The sequence below is a fragment of the Phalacrocorax carbo genome, chromosome 5 (assembly GCF_963921805.1).
Source record: "Phalacrocorax carbo chromosome 5, bPhaCar2.1, whole genome shotgun sequence".
In the NCBI taxonomy this organism is placed as follows: domain Eukaryota; kingdom Metazoa; phylum Chordata; class Aves; order Suliformes; family Phalacrocoracidae; genus Phalacrocorax; species Phalacrocorax carbo.
In genome coordinates, this window is record NC_087517.1 from 38,960,279 (window position 1) to 38,976,943 (window position 16,665).

Sequence of the window (16,665 nt, forward strand, 5' to 3'; positions counted from 1 at the left end):
TCCCACTTCATCCTTTCATACTGGGACAGTATTTTATAGACTGTGCGGTGAACAGAAGAGGGAAATCCTCTGGCTTTAGAAGGAATATATTTTAACAATTTTCTGATCCAGTTCCCAGTCTGGTTTCTGTCTAGAGATACTCTCAGCCAGATGCAGGGGTCAGTGCTCTACACTACAGAGGAATATTAAGTGTGAGAAGTAGGGAGAGGGTTGTGAAGACAGCAACACCTAAAATCAGTCTTGCTGCTGAAGGAAATGTTTTAACAAATCATAGCCTAAATTGGACAGGGAGGAGTTTTGAGAGTGAGGTAATTGAAGTACTTCAAGCAGTTTTGTCCCACAACACTCTGTGGCTATTAGGACAGCCAAGGAGAACCTTTGAGGGAGACTGTTGCTTCATAATATTTTTCAGATTTTTAAGTATGGATGTTGTGGGGCATTACGTTGTGTCCAAAAGCCCTTTTAAAAAGGAGGGTGAGTTTTTCTTAATGGACTCTGGCACATCATGCTAACTTAGTTTCTGTGAGAACTGGGCACCTTAATCTTTTTGAGATTTTTGAAACCCACTTCCTAAAAGCCTGAAAGACAGCAGGTAGAAGACCCATACAATTCCTGTGCAGTGATACAGTTCCACTATGGACTGTGGAAGTAGAATCCACTTGTTCATTGGTGAATGTGAAGATACTGTCATATTTTATGTCCAGCACAGCTTCATATCAGAAGGCTTGAGTGATCTAACAAGACCCAGTTTCAATATGATTCCATTCTACTCATTCTCAGAAAGGCATTGTGGTGTACTTTGCCATCTGATTCTGTAGTATGAAATACAAGATAAGTTCTGATACAAAAAATCTCCTTCCAGCATTACACAGCTGTTGTTGCAACAGCAGTGGTAACACTACTGGCTGTGTGCTGAGTCATGTCATCAAAGGTGGATTAGGGATGGCTGGCCATTCACGTGTTGCAGCCTGAAACCTTGTAGTGAATGGCAGGTGGCTCCTGGTACTCAATCTCTTCCACCCTTGCAGTAAGTCACTCCTGATGATGATCAGAGCTGTCCTCACATAGGATATGCTCTTGTATCCTAAAAATGTCTTCATCTTAATCTTTGAGACGATAAAAGTTAAAACAAGAACTGAGGATAACACAGAGGGACAAGTTGTAATGTTCTGCTAATAAACTTCATCTTGGGCTCCCTACAGAGGGGATATTTTTCCTTCTGACTGATCACAATCCTTCTGTGAAAAGGTTCAGTTCATCACCAAGCACCGGGCATATTGGGCATGGATTTTAGCATCTTTTCATAAAGGGGCCCAGCTGTGAAGTATGAATGCCAGGGAAGCTGACTAAAAAGGAGTCACCTAGGTTTTTTTTTAAAAAACACCACCACCAACAAAAAAACCTCCAAACCCAGAAATCCCCCCAAAAACCCCAACCAACCAAAAAAAAAAAACCCAACAACTTTTTTTCAGTAGTGTTTTGCACAAGAGAAAAGCCACTTTGGATAAAGTACACCTACCAGTATCAGCTTTTATAACTGAAAGTAAGCATAGAGTTTATTTTTAGAGGGAAGGATGCTGCCTTATGTGCTTATTGATGAATTAACACCCCAGCCTGGTGCTAATTGCAGTCATGTAACCAGTAAAATAATTCAGCAAGCTTCAGAAAGGAGCTGTCTGTAAATAACCTTACATCAGTGCTACAGCTGTCTGTCAATATGTCTGCACGTTGCAGTATCAAGGCCCATATCCTTCTATGATAAGGTCACCCGCTTAGTGGACGAGGGGAAGGCTGTGGATGTTGTCTGCCTGGACTTTAGTAAGGCCTTTGACACTGTCTCCCACAGCATTCTCCTGGAGAAGCTGGCTGCTCACGGCTTGGACAAGTGCACTCTGTGCTGGGTTAAAAGCTGGCTGGACGGCCGAGCCCAGAGAGTGGTGGTGAATGGAGTCAAATCCAGTTGGTGGCCAGTCATGAGTGGTGTTCCCCAGGGCTCAGTATTGGGGCCGGTCCTGTTCAATATCTTCGTTGATGATCTGGATGAGGGGATCGAGTGCACCCTCAGTAAGTTTGCAGATGACACCAAGGTGGGTGGAAGTGTCGATCTGCTGGAGGGCAGGGAGACCCTACAGAGGGACCTGGACAGGCTGGATCATTGGGCTGAGGCCAATTGTATGTGGTTTAACAAGGCCAAGCACCAGGTCCTGCACTTTGGTCACAACAACCCCATGCAACACTACAGGCTTGGGGAAGAATGGCTGGAGAGCTGCCCAGCAGAGAAAGACCTGGGGGTGTTGGTTGACAGCCAGCTGGACATGAGCCAGCAGCGTGCCCAGGTGGCCAAGAAGGCCAACAGCATCCTGGCTTGTATCAGGAATAGTGTGGCCAGCAGGAGCAGGGAGGTGATCGTGCCCCTGTACTCGGCACTGGTGAGGCCACACCTCAAATGCTGTGTTCAGTTTTGGGCCCCTCACTACAAGAAGGGCACTGAGGTGCTGGAGCATGTCCAGAGACGGGCAATGAAGCTGGTGAAGGGTCTAGACAACAAGTCTTATGAGGAGCAGCTGAGGGAACTGGGGTTGTTTAGCCTGGAGAAGAGGAGGCTGAGGGGAGACCTTATTGCTCTCTACAACTACCTGAAAGGAGGCTGTAGTGAGGCGGTGCTCGGTCTCTTCTCCCTAGTAACAAGCGATAGAACGAGAGGAAATGGCCTCAAGCTGCGCCAGGGGAAGTTTAGGTTGGACATTAGGAAAAACTTCTTCACCGAAAGGATTGTCAAACATTGGAACAGGCTGCCCAGGGAGGTGGTGGAGTCTCCATCCCTGGAGGTATTTAAAAGAAGGGTAGATGTGGTGCTCGAGGATATGGTTTAGTGGTGGACTTGGCAGTGATAGGTTAGCGGTTGGACTCGATGATATTAAGGGTCTTTTCCAACTTTAACGATTCTATGATTCTATGGTGGTTTGACCTTACTGTCTTCCATGCTGGTTGTGAGCAATAGACGAGTGGGTGTACAAAGCACACTGGTCCATATTTGGGCTGGTGACAATTTACTTTGTGGAATGAGTTGAGGAACAGCAGATGGAAAAGGAGAAGTGTTGTCTGATATGTTAAACTGTCAGGTCCATATAGACATAGGTCACGCTCAGTCACCTGCTTGGCCTGGTCTGTACTGCTGTAATGCACTAGAGGTCACTCACAGGATATCTCTAGCTGTGCTGTGCTTTGGTCTTACTGTGACTGGAGCATCAGGGTGGTGTTTGATGTGATGGATCTGTACCTGGTGTGAAGTACCCGTGCTCCCCTGGCATCAGCAGGATAACTTCAGCTGAAAATCTCTCGCTGTGTATCTGGCATTTCTCTTGGGCTGCAATAACCTGAGAAAACTGGCTTGTTGCTTCACTGCTAATGAGGTGAAACACAGGAAAAAAAAGCTTGTCATTAGCTATGGAAACAAGTGATTTCTTAGGGATTGCTGTTACTGCTGTAATCAACAGTATATAAAATAGCATTATAGCTTCTACTTTCACCGAAAAATAAGGGAAGTGCTGATGTCCGCAGTACTTCTGAAATGGAGATTTCTATGTAAATTGATTGTTAAGTACCAGTTGCCACATGTTGAAAAGTTATTCTACTCCTCTTCCTTGTGTTTTGGGGTGAGAGGTGGTCTGTCTTTTACAGCATGGCCTGTCTTTTTATAGGAAGTCAAAGTTTATGGCAGAGGGAATCCGATTAAAGTTGTAGCTGTCGACTGTGGGTTGAAGCACAATGTTATCCGCCTGCTGGTAAAGGTAGGTCAGTGGTTTGTCCTTCATCTCTTGTTTTGCTTTGGTAAAAGCCTCACCTGTATTCACTAGCCTTCCTTGCACCTGGACACATCCATTTGAGTAGCAGTTACCCTCCTAAAATGAGGTACAATTTTTAGGATTATTTTTATGGACTGGGAGGTCTTGTCTGAATATGGTACACTGTATTGAAGGGGTAAGGAAGAGGACCTGTGCAGCAACCTCTCAGCCATGAGAGTTCCTATAATGTGAGCTTTAAAAAGACAAGGCACAGTCTCTCTAAAGAACAACCAAGAAAGGTAAACATTGTCAAAAATAAATAAATGGATTAAAAATTTTGCAGTGAGGGTGGCGAGTGGCTGACACAGGCCCAGAGCAGTTGTGGAATGCCTGTCCTTGAAGATACTGAAAACTCAACTGACCAATGCCTTCAATTGCCTGCCCTAAAGATGAAGTTACCCCTGCTTTGAGCAGGGATTGGATCAGATGACCTTCTGAAGTCCCTCCAGCCTGAGTTATTCTTTAATTCTATGATTCTGTGAAAATATTTTCCTGTTGTTAGCACAGTGGTATAACAGTCCTTGCCTCTGTAGGTATACAGGAGGAATGAATGTGGTTTCCTCTCATTCGCTAGATGTACAGGGTTTCTCTGTTTCTGTTTTTTAGTTAGTGTGGATGTTCGTCCCACTTTTTATGTGCAGAACTATGTCTGGCATGTCATAGAACGAGACTGTGAAGCCTGATTTTAGCAGTTAGGATGCACCATGTAAAATTGAACATATTTTACGTGTGTGCATACACACTTATTGTGCATTCCATTAGTAAGTTTTGATCTCATTAGTGAATTTCAGACAAACTTGACAAATACAGAGATGTCTCAAAGAGACTAAGTCTAATAGAATAGTTTTGTGAAAATAATCTGGGCAGATAATGGAGAGAAGCCTCATTATTGTCCCTAGCAAAAGAATGGCTGAAATCCAAACTCAGCCTCTGAGACATGAGAGTGTGGGAACAACCTCCTGACACAAATTCATTTGTTCTCCTCCTCTCCTTATTTCTTGTTCCCTTGTTTTCGGGTTTGTTTTTGTTGTTGTTTCTTTGTTTGGGTTTTTGTGGTGGTTTTTGTGTTTGTTTCCCCACCCCCACCCCCCCAGCGAGGTGCAGAAGTGCATTTGGTTCCATGGGACCATGATTTCACCAACATGGAGTATGATGGGCTCATAATTTCTGGAGGTCCAGGGGATCCCATGAAGGCCCAGGAGGTGATTCAGAATGTCAGAAAGGTACAGTATAATAGCCATAGGCCAGTTACTCTTGTTTATTTGCCTTTTTTTTAAGTACCTGCAATCTAAACAGTAGGTTGTACTAATATGTTACAGACCAATGTCATTCAGTCATTTCAGCTGCCTGGTTATTCCTCATCTTGTTCCACTGGGAGTTGTCTCCAGACCAGCATTTACAATAAGGCTATAAAGACCCTGGTGAACAATACTTAGTAAACACAATTACTTTACTAGTGCCTTAAAGCACCCTGTGCTCTTTCAGGACCCCTGTGACGTTATGAAAGAACAGCCCTGATTTCACAGTGCTCCCATTTGAAATAATGCCCTGCACTAAATGGCTGTAGTGCAGAGTGTCATTGCTTGTTCCCCTTGAGTAGACCGAGGCATCAAGCGGTGCTCTGAGGTTTCCTTCTGAAGCAGAGGAGAGGAGGAAACTTTCAATTATGGGCTGTTGCAACCCTTGCATTCAGCTTTTTCCCCAAGTCTGTGTGGGAACTAGCATGGTTTATGCTGGAATTGCTGAACAGAGACACCCCAGTATTCTTGAAAACCTTTTCCTTTTAGGTCCTGGAGAGCAATCGCTCAGAGCCTTTGTTTGGAATTAGCATGGGGAATCTAATCACTGGAATAGCAGCCGGAGCTACTTCCTACAAGATGCAGATGGCTAACAGGTGCGGCAGCTCTTCTGCTTCCCAGGGCCCAGATAGACCAGCTCAGCATTGCAAAAGGCCACAGAGCAGCAGTGCTCTGCTTCTGAACTGCTTTAACGGGAGCTAGCATACCAGTAACATTATTTCTTCATTCCAGACATTCTCTTTGCCTTTAATTTAAACTGACGTGTCATGCATTGCCTTTTTTTTTTGAGGGTGTTTTGAAAGTATGTGATGTAATTGATCCCCACCAAACTGAAGGATAGCAAAGTTTCTCCTGGGACTTACCATTTTGAGAATGGCTGCCAGTATTTGAACAACTGTAGTTGAACTGTTATGTATAGCCCCACAGTTATCAGCTCTTCCTAATTGTGGCATTTGGACACATCCAGCACTTCCATCCCCTGTTCTCTGATCCTTTCTCTTTCAGAGGACAGAACCAGCCTGTCCTGAATGCAGTGAATGGGCAGGCTGTCATCACTGCTCAGAACCACGGTTACGCCATCGACAGCTCTACACTCCCATGTGGCTGGAAACCTCTCTTTGTGAATGCCAATGATCAAACAAATGAGGTGAACTCATGCTTTCCAGATAGCTGCACCTAGTAGTCTCTAGCGAGTGAGGGCTCCATCTCATTTTATTTCACCTCCTGGAAGCTTGCTATCAGATTACAGTTAGTTTTCAGGACTAAACTTGATGATCTGACCATATACTTTACTTGGGGCCCTGCCTTACAGCCAAAAAGGGGGTGAACCATTACCACTGTTCCCATTCTAGCCCAAAGTGTAGGATTGCAACAGTGACCATATGACTTCCCTTGAACAGGTGCCGTATTAACTTCTGTGATTTCCCTACCATTAGTTGTGCTCACTCAGTTACTGTTGTCTTAGGGCTTGTGCTGCAGGTGCACTAGCCTGTGGCACTGTTTTGTTGTATTGGCTCTGTGTTGCCCAGCACAGAAAACAAAAATTATTGCAGTCTAATTTGGTCTGTAAATAGAATTCCAAGGACTAAAGTAATGAGAGAGAGAGACAGGTACCTCTAGAAAACAACTTACAGGATCTAAGGTAAAGGTCTCATGTCAAGTGACATCCATGTAGAGAAAAAAATTAAAAAATGCCTGGCTTCTGGAGGTTTACAGCTGAACAGGGAAAAGCACAGAAAGGAAAACAACATCCCATAGCTCAGTTTTGACAAGGTCAGACAGACATTGAGACAGATCTCGGGCTTTGTAATTGCCCGTTTTAAATCTTGTCCATTAGGCCCAGTGTTGTACAAGTCAGCGAAGCCTTGTTATTTATCAGAAAATCATTGAAAAGAAAGTATTTTCAAAAGCAATTTCCCTCACAGGAATATGCCTCTCCCTTGTTTTGTATAAATGCCCCACATCAAGTCTGGCAGATTGAACAGTGCTGTTCTGGCATGTCCTGGCTATAGTTTGCAGGATTGAGGAGCAGTAATTTCCAGCTGATGGTTTTAGAATAAGTTTGTTGTTTGTCACTTGCTTATTTTTTTATCCTTACATAACTAAACAGAGACAAATGTTACCAAACAAGATATTAATACAAAAAACTTGTAGCTGTTCGGTTCAATTTTTTGAAATGAGTTTGTTTTAGCTGTGTTGACAAGCTGAACCCTTTCATCCCCAGGCCTTTCACATTTGCTTTAGCTGAAGATGGGAGACCAGTATGATGGTGCTTTTGCATAAAGCAGGTGATAAGGTTGGACATGAGACTTCTGGATCTAGAAGCATGACATTCTTTTATGTGAGCTAAAGGACCATTTCTGTGAGCCCCAAAGCAGCATCAGTCTCCTAAACCTTCATAGATGGAGAGGGTCAAGGAGCAATGTTGTTTAGCATGGGATGCACAAACAGGAATAGGGTTGGATGGGCTCTCATGTGCAGTATGTTGCATTCTTCTGATTGAAAGAGAAAAAAAACATTTCTTGTGACTGACCTAACCCATTGCAGCTGGACAGTGTCAACACAAGTTTCAAAATACTGACAAGCTATGGAGTGAATATTTTAAAAATATATTTATATGTAACTAGAAGTAACATGAGCATTCAGGGCAAATGTGACAATCTGATGACATGCTTTATTCTGAGGGCAGAAACTCATACTGTAATGGGTCAGCTGTGGTCAGTAGCTCATCTCTCATCCCTATCCTATGCCAGCATCCCACTCTGCAGCTCTGGATGGCATTGTTGCTCTATAGGAGCTGTTGGGACTCCTTTGTCCGTTCCTAAAGGAAGCAGGTTGTATCAGAACTACTTTTTCCTGGGTTCCCTCTTGAGGGACCTCTCTATTTCCATCTGGAATCAGGGGCCATAAGCAATGACAGCTACAGGGTAGTCTCCCGATGCACCGTGCTGCTTGGTGCTGTCAGGCCATGGCAATGAGAAGGCTGTTTTTCAGGGCTCCTCTGAAACTACAAGAACTGTCTCCAAACTCAGCTTAGGTCCTTCATAGCTATTGTTTGTCCACAGCAGTGGTTCCACTTCATCACAGGCGTCAAAACCATGCAGGGCAGAGATCATATGCAAGGCCCCGTGTCAGTATTTAAAGCGAGTTATGGAAGTAAAGAGCGTGACCCAAATCCATCTCTCCTATAACAGAACCAAACAGATCAGGATGGTAAAACCTTTCATTCCGTAACAGCCTTGTCCAAGATGATCTTTTCTTGCCATGTATGTTTTTCTTCGCTGTCTGGTCCAGGTTTACCCCTGGAGGGAGACTAGCTTGTCTGCTCTGTTAAGTGGTTACAATTTAGCAGTGTTTGCTGTTGTAGTGGAAGTGATGTCTCCACTGTGCCTCTCATCCACGCACAGCTCAGTGGGTTATACAGGCATTGGAGTGTTAGCAGAAGAGCAAGAGGCTCAATGACTCCTCAGATACAACATTGTTTGAAGACTGGGAATGAAATGGATGTAAATTTGGCAGCTCCTAGAAACACCCCAGTCCTTTGGCCTTCAGTGCTTACAGGGGAAAGGTGTGGCTTTCTGTTCTCTAGCCCACTTGCAAGGAGGTGTCTAAGACAATTGTTTTTATTCCTGCAGGGCATTATGCATGAGACCAGACCAATTTTCACAGCACAGTTCTACCCAGATGCAAATCCTGGGCCAAGAGACACAGAGGTATTGTATGAGAGTTGATCTGGGCTTGCTTTCAGACGGCCTAGGGAGTGCAGATATGTATCAGCTACAGTGACAAGTCTCTTTATGTTCGTGGTGGTCCTAAATCTTGGTTTTGGAGATGTCAGGATCCTAACAGAGGGCCCAGTCTTGCATAGGCTTGTATCTGCTTAGCTTCATCCAAAGCTAATTACAATCAGCAGCAAGGCATCTATTGACTTCTGTGTGCTTTGGATCAATGATTCCATTCATGTGATGTTATGCTTTGACTCCTGGTGGGATTATTTGTGTGTTGGAAGTTACTGAAGTGCTTAAGCCTTTGCAGGATCAGGCCCAAATCTCTTGTACCTGGGGTGATTACAAAAGGAAAATGATTTTATCTTAACAGAAAAAAATACTAGCCAGATGCTTTGTAATAAAATAATTAATTTTCTAATACATTTTAGTTCCACTTTCAAATTTTATAATTACTGTAGAGTTATGTAAATGGATTCACACTTCTTCACTCTGGTTCTCCTAAGTGAAATGAAATTTTAATCCCCCATCTGTGACTTTGCAAAAATTCTGTAACAACTGGTTGCGTAGTCACAGACTATGACTAAGCAGCAACAGCAGGTGTGGAAGGCAGAGGATGCATGTCTGAACATAAATAAACTATTTAGCATTTCTTGAGAGAGGAAGATGGAAGAATACATAGAAGAACTTATTTTAATCTTAATTTGATGATGTTGATTAAACCTGCAAGTAAATCTCTTGATATCAAGAAGTTTCTGAGCTATCTGATTGACTAGTGAATCTCAGAGAACTGAAAATAGCCCTCAGCTGTGTCTTTTCCAAGTCTATGCACTCCCACTGCTGAGACTGGTTTGATAACATAGCGCCTATCCTGCTAGGCTTGCAGGACTCATACATACTCCTATCATAGGTGGTTCTCAGCAGCCAGTTTCAGGGGCCGTGTGGACAGAAGCTCTGCAAGTGTGGGGTCAGGTGGGGAGCCTGTCCCACCATGTGCAGCTGCCTGCATGCCAGCGGTGCTCATTCTGCTTCCCCTGCCTGGCCTGGCTGGAGAACACTTTTCTCACAGCTGCTCTGGGATCTCCTCTGGAAGGACAATACTGATTTAGCAGAACTAATGTTTAGATATACCTGTTCAGATCCCAGCTTTGTAGCAGGCTCCATTGCAGATGGTTCCCTTGAGCTAGTTAAGTGTATGGTCTTCTGTATTTTAGTTTTTAATGCATGCTCATTCATTACACTGCCAGCCATATACAAGCAGAGCATACAGACATGATTGATATGTGTTTTTTTTTCCTGATATGACCTCACTTTCTTCAATACAGCTTTGTCAGATATGTCAAAGTTGTTAAATAAATTACAAATAATGATCCTCTGTTCTGATGGTGTAAATCTACCTTCTGAAGGCAGCAGAGCAGAGCTGATCGCTTGAGCTCACAAATGGCCTGGTTTTTTCCGTCTTTGTTTGGTATTTATTTAATTCTACTTTGGCAATTAAATACATGTGCTTATTTTTCCTAGTTCCTGTTTGATTCATTTATTTCACTGGTTAAGAGAGGGAAAGGCACTACCATTTCCTCGGTCCTGCCCAAGGCTGGAGCAACAGCTTCCAGAGTGGAGGTCAGTGCATAGATACTCATTATTCATACCTGTCAGTGAGGTTAGGAGCTTGTTAATTCCTACTGAACCCACAGTACAGAATGGCACAGAAAGCTGACCATGGAAGTCAAAGGAGGCTTCCCTTACAAAAGGCCTGTCAGCTGCCTGTCTCACAGTCATCAGGCATCTGTTGTGTAACTAACACCCTTCTCTCTGAGAAAGTTTAAAATCTGATGTTTCATGTATTTTTCTTTGTATTTCTCCCAAGAAAAGTACTCTCATAGCAGTGTATGAGGTGCCCTGGGATAATATGGCCATGAGATTTTGTGCCAGCAGCATAATGTTGATGCACTGTTGCTTAGCAAATAAGTCTGAAATTCCTAGCGTGAGCTGAATTTCATACAGTTTTGCTATCTGAGAAGGCAGCTGGACTTTGTGGGCAGCCAAAGCAAGACATGGTTGTCTGTAAGCACATGATACAATTAACATGTTTATTGTGTGCCCTATGCATAAGTCATGCGTTTCTCTAACCAGAGGTATATGGGAGAAGTCCAGTAGAAATATTCTTAGAAATAAAACCTTTGGAGGTGACTTTTATTCTCTTTTTAGAACTTATGTTTTGTAATTTGAGGCTGTTCAGTGGTGCACAGTCTCTGTTCATTTCAACATCCACTACCATGGGACTCATTTTTTTCGTGCTGTTTGACACTTCTAGGTCTCCAAAGTTCTCATTCTAGGATCCGGGGGTCTGTCGATCGGTCAGGCAGGGGAATTTGATTACTCTGGATCCCAGGCTGTGAAAGCCATGAAGGTGAGAGGATACTCTGAAAATACTAACCTCATGTACCTCACAGTTACCTATGATCATCCAACTGTAGTATCGCTGGGGCAGGGGAGCTGGTGAGAATAAATGGCTGTAGGGAAATTTAGATGCTTTTTGTTTGTGAATTTGTTGGTTGAATGATGTAACCACTGAGAACTACCTTCTGAAGAGAGCCGTTTTTGAGGTTTCTATTGCAGTCTTCAAGCAGTTTGTGTGACTGGTCACTCCAGGCTTGTCGTATTGAGTGGAAATGAAGAGGAGGGGTATGGTCAGCTACACCTGAGCTGAACTTACTGAAACTTTTGTGATATGCCAACATGCTGCAAGGTAGACAAGTAATAACAGCAGCTGAACGGTTGGCTGCTGTCAAGAATTACACAAGATTTTGAACGCCATCTCAAGGCAGTATTTCTGAATGGTATTTATTTTAAATGGAATGAACTTTTTAAAGTTCATATGTACCAAGTTTTATTTCCAGAATAGATTCATAATCTTGAAAGGAATTAATTAAAAGTCCTTCCTTTGGATGAATTTTGTCCAGTAAACTTACTACCTGGTTTCTGATATTCCCTTTCTGAAGCTTGGAGAGCTGTATTATTCTGAAGCAAACAAAAATGCATGTCTACTTCTGTACGTGCCTGATAAATGCAGGCACTGAAAACAGTGCTTGTGCTGAAGCATCCTGTGTAGTGCACTCACATGGTGGGTTTTGTGGTCTAACTCATTCTGGCTGTTTCATGCTGCAGAAGTGCAAAACACCTAGAAAGGGTGTTGGGGGAAAGCTCATGGCAGTATTCCTGTGATGCGGTTGTTATTGGTAATGTAACAGTTACCTGGGCCCCTAGAAGAAGGAGGAGAGCTTTTAGATGTCAATCTGACTGATTCAGCACAGATGTAGCAGCTGCCTTCAGATGAGGTGATGATTGTGAGCAGCTCTGAGGCTGTTCTGATGTCAGGGCCATTCTACTCCTTTGCTGACCCTGGAGTCAGGGAAGGAAAAAATCAGTTACAGGAATCTTAAATATAATCTGATATAATCTGGAGTTGCTCTGGGATGGTCCCAGTGTTACAACACATCTTGTATTGTGTGTGCTTTGTTTGTGTCCTGTATTGCTATTGTTGGCTATAAGTTTGAAGTGGCCATGTCATCAAGAAAAAAAGAAGTTTTTGTTGTTACTTTGTAACAAACAAGTTAGGAGTGGAGGATCCCAGAGTTGGTGAGTGCAGGTAATGACCTGAGTGGGAAAGGAGGCATCTCTCTCTCTGGGGTTTTTTTCCCTCTTTTGTCTTTCAGACAGCTCCAGTTTGTGAAAGAAAGTGGGGGGGGTTTAATGATAAATCTCCCTGGCTTGATGTCCCACAGTGCCCTTTCCCTTCCTGTGGCCACCAGCCAGCTGCTCGGATCTGCAGGCTAATCAGCCATTCCAGTGGCAGTGCTTGTATTTCCTGACCTTGCTTCTGGCAGAGTGATTTACAGTTGCATGCAGGAGAGAAGGCAGTTGGTCAGCGGCTGCCAGGTGAAAGCTGCAGAGCATGGGTGGGAGAGAACAGGGACAATTAGCAGGAGACAAGAGAGATTTCTTCCCCCTCAGACTCCTACTATTTTTTTAAAAATAAATAGTCAATATGTATTCTCACTGCTGGATATTCTGATTCATTCTGCTATGCACTGCTGTTTTTCTCAGTCTGTTGGATTCCGATTTATTATAAGAAGATGCTGTTGTTAATATTCAGTCCTATGCAGTTAAATGGGTGACTCTTAAAGAGTAAAACCCTGTGGAGCTGGGACTTCCCTAGTCAGTGAATTTGTATTTGCAAGAATGTTCATCAAAGGCAGGAACATCCTCTGCAGAACGAGACCTGGAAGCATCTGTGAACAACAGAGACTGGCTTGTGGTCATCTGAAAAAAACCTCCTGGATTACTTGCTGTGGGGATTCTCCCAACTGGTCTGAATACAGGTGGATATTACACACAAAGAGGAATGGAGCCCTCCTGGAGTATTATTAATTCACTGTTTTAATTAAGTTGTAACAAAGATCTCCAATCAGGTTGGGTGGCCATTGCACAGAGTGCTGTGTGCTTATAAAAAATGAAAAAGGCAGGAGTTGAAGGAAAGGGTTGCAAGGGCAAAACAGCAAGTGGATTAAAATCCAGCATACCAAACAGTGTGATACATTGTGTCTCTCTTTGCACAGTAAGCATTAATCCTCTCAATTAATTATCTTCTTCATCACTCCTAGCTGTTCCTTAAGACACTTTGCCCCAGATAAGTAGAAGGAAAGGGTTGAGATTTACAGCTATCCAGGTTGCTAGAAAGTGATACACCTCTCCTTCCCCCATTCATTACAATAGAATTACAGCTATGAGTTTCTGAATACATTTATTAGAGAAGAATGTTTTGGTTAGAGATCTACCCTTTTTCTTCAGCACCGCCATGAAAACTACGCAGTATGGGGTGGTTTGTCTAAATCCGCAATATTTTTCATAAGGATTTTATCTCTCCTTTTCCTTCCATGTTCCACACATTTCCAAGGAAAGTGTGCTTCAGTTAATGTTTTGGTTTTGGCTGGGACAGAATTAATTTTCTTCATAGTAGCTGGTATGGGGCTGTGTTTTGGGTTTGTGCTGAAAACAGTGTTGATGGCACAGGGATGTTTTCGCTATCGCTGAGCAGTGCTGACACAGAGTAAGGGTCTCTTCTGCCCCTCACCCCACCCCACCAGTGAGTGGGCTGGGGGTGCACAAAGAGTTGGGAGGGGACACAGCCAGGACAGCTGACCCCAACTGATCCAAGGGATATCCCGCACCATATGATGTCATGCTCAGCGTATCAACCAGAGGAAGGGGGGACATTGAGAGTTACAGCGTTTGTCTTCCCAAGTAACCATTATGTGTTATGGAGCCCACTTTCCTGGAGATGGGTGAACACCTGCCTGCCGATGGGAAGTAGTGCATGAATTCCTTGCTTTGCTTTGCTTGCATGCGCAGCTTTTGCGTTACCATTTAAACTGTTCTTTTCTCAACCCATGAGTTTTCTCACTTTTACTCTTCCAATTCTACCCCCATCCCACCGCAGGGGAGTGAGCAAGTGGCTGCGTGGTGCTTAGTTGCAGCTGGGGTTAAATCACAACAGCAACAAAAATTCAGCTTTTCAGGAGGAAGAAAAGGTCAGCAGAGATTTACAGCCAGTCTTTAAGGCAGTATTTTAAGTTATCAAAGGAAGGAGAAGAAATGTTATCCAATACCCAAACTGAGCAGTCAGAGCTTTGAGTGAGATTCCCACTGCTGCAGGTGAGCTATATATTTGTTCCCCAAACCAATGGGTCAAGCAATCACAAATTTTAAACAAACACAGGAAAACCATATGGTATTTTCATATTTATTGTGATCTGGGGAAAAATAACAATTTCTGTACTGGTCCCAACAACACTTCCATATCATTTGCTTGAGGAAATGGCTGACTTAGTCTGCCGACCTTCTTCCCATTTCTTTTATCTCTTTTTTAAATCCTGTTTTTAATAAGAGCCTTCATTATTGTTTCTTAACCTCCACAACTTCTATAAAGCAGATCTTTCTCTCAAAATGTATTTTGCATCTATAATTAGCACTGTTTGCAAATGGTTGGTTTGTTTGTAGGCGTTTATTGCCTTACAAGAAGTTGATGGAGATCAGAATGAGTTCCCGTAAAAATGAGACTACAGCCTTTGCGCTTCCCAGTCCACCTTTTCAAAAAAGCAGTAATAGATTGTTTTTCATCTGCTTGTGGTTGACGTGGTTTTTAGGTTTGGCCACATTCTGTCTCATTGTTTTTAGCAAAACTTGGTTGGCTTCCTCATTACACACTAAAATTTTAAGAGTGAGGAGAGTTGATCTGCCCTGCTCTGACTCAGGCTTTTCTATTACTGAGCAAACTGTAGTGAATTTCTGTCTGTCGCAAAACTCTCATTGGTATACCAGGAAACAGATAAGCTTTATTATCACTCTATCTTAATTTCTCATCTGTGACAGAGGAAGAACGGTGTGAAGTTTTGGCTAAGCTTTGCCTTGCATATAGAGGCAGAATTTGTCTTTTAGTATGTGCAATATCAAGTAAAAAGGTTATGAGACAAGATTTTTTTAAGTGATAACACCAGGAAAATTAAAGTATCTTTATGGAAAGTCAGTGCAAAAAATGTGTGCTTGTACTGTTACTAGTCAGTAGAAAAATCTGAGAAATACTTGGATACCCATGATCAAAGACCTACTGCTTGGCAAGAAAAGATTGTTTTTTGATTAAATTTGGTTTTGCTTTGTCACTTTTAATCTGGCTTCCAACAGAATACAGACATGATTATGCTGGAGTTTGTTCCTGTCTCCCCTATGTACTCCTAAACGTGTTAAATAATTTCAACCAAGTTTCTGAATCAGGTGGGAATTTCCATTCCCTCAAGATTCACAGACAGGCAGAGGCACAAAAGTAAAGAATTGGGATTAGCTCGGCCTGGTACAAGATATGAGAAATTCCTTATAGGAGAGTACATAAGGAACCAGGCTTTCTAAGTTGTGCTGTGGTGAATTGCTTATTGAACCTCCTCTCTCCTTGCTGCTGTTAGCTCTTTTTCCAAATACGCCTCCTTTTAATGGAGATTTTCCTTTTTCAGGAAGAAAATGTGAAAATCGTCCTTATGAATCCCAATATTGCTTCAGTGCAGACCAATGAGACTGGCTTAAAGCAGGCTGATGCTGTCTACTTCCTCCCCATCACTCCACAGTTTGTCACAGAGGTCATCAAGGCAGAGCGTCCTGATGGAATAATTCTGGGCATGGGTGGCCAGACTGCTCTCAACTGTGGTGAGTACAACACAGGCACCTTGGCAGGCAAATTCATGGTTTTCACCGTGTGTTCAGCTGACTCTACTTGTGCAGGCATGCAAGACCCATGTGCCTCATATGTTGCCCAGGTTACTAAGTGATACAGGCAAAGATACTGGCCATGGTGGAGCGAGTAATTGCTAAGCTGTGAACGTAACATCTAATTGCTGGTTTTGATGCTTTAAAGTAATTCATATATCCTGCTTTGCAGCTCAAGTTTTAGTTATCATAGCTGAATTGAGGATGTTCAGACCACCTTGAGAAAAGATGAAAAGGAAACCTTAGCTTCATTTAGCTTCTTGCAACAGTATCCAACCGTGTTGCAGGTGATGGCCAAGCTGTAACTTTACAAATAGTCCCAGGTTTCATAGATTTTTAGGACAGAAACTTTTGTGTTGTGGTTCTGAGTTCTAATACTGATAAAGAATAATAAAATTAGCTGTTGATGAGACCAGACAAGTTGTCAGCTAGTCAGATATCTTCGGAATACTTTCTTCTTCATCTACCATCAGTCCTCAAAAC

General features: G+C 43.0%; 1 protein-coding gene across 2 annotated transcripts in view; it reads left to right on the forward strand.

The window, feature by feature from the left end:
• The window catches only part of CPS1 (carbamoyl-phosphate synthase 1), a 123,197-nt gene that overhangs the window by 44,153 nt on the left and 62,379 nt on the right, over positions 1-16,665 (forward strand). For both annotated transcript variants that reach the window (XM_064452098.1, XM_064452099.1), the window contains 8 exons: positions 3,702-3,791; positions 4,940-5,068; positions 5,633-5,739; positions 6,149-6,290; positions 8,779-8,856; positions 10,390-10,488; positions 11,183-11,278; positions 15,933-16,122. In XM_064452098.1, coding sequence (XP_064308168.1) covers positions 3,702-3,791; positions 4,940-5,068; positions 5,633-5,739; positions 6,149-6,290; positions 8,779-8,856; positions 10,390-10,488; positions 11,183-11,278; positions 15,933-16,122 — 931 coding nt within the window. The remainder of the gene's footprint in view (positions 1-3,701; positions 3,792-4,939; positions 5,069-5,632; positions 5,740-6,148; positions 6,291-8,778; positions 8,857-10,389; positions 10,489-11,182; positions 11,279-15,932; positions 16,123-16,665) is intronic.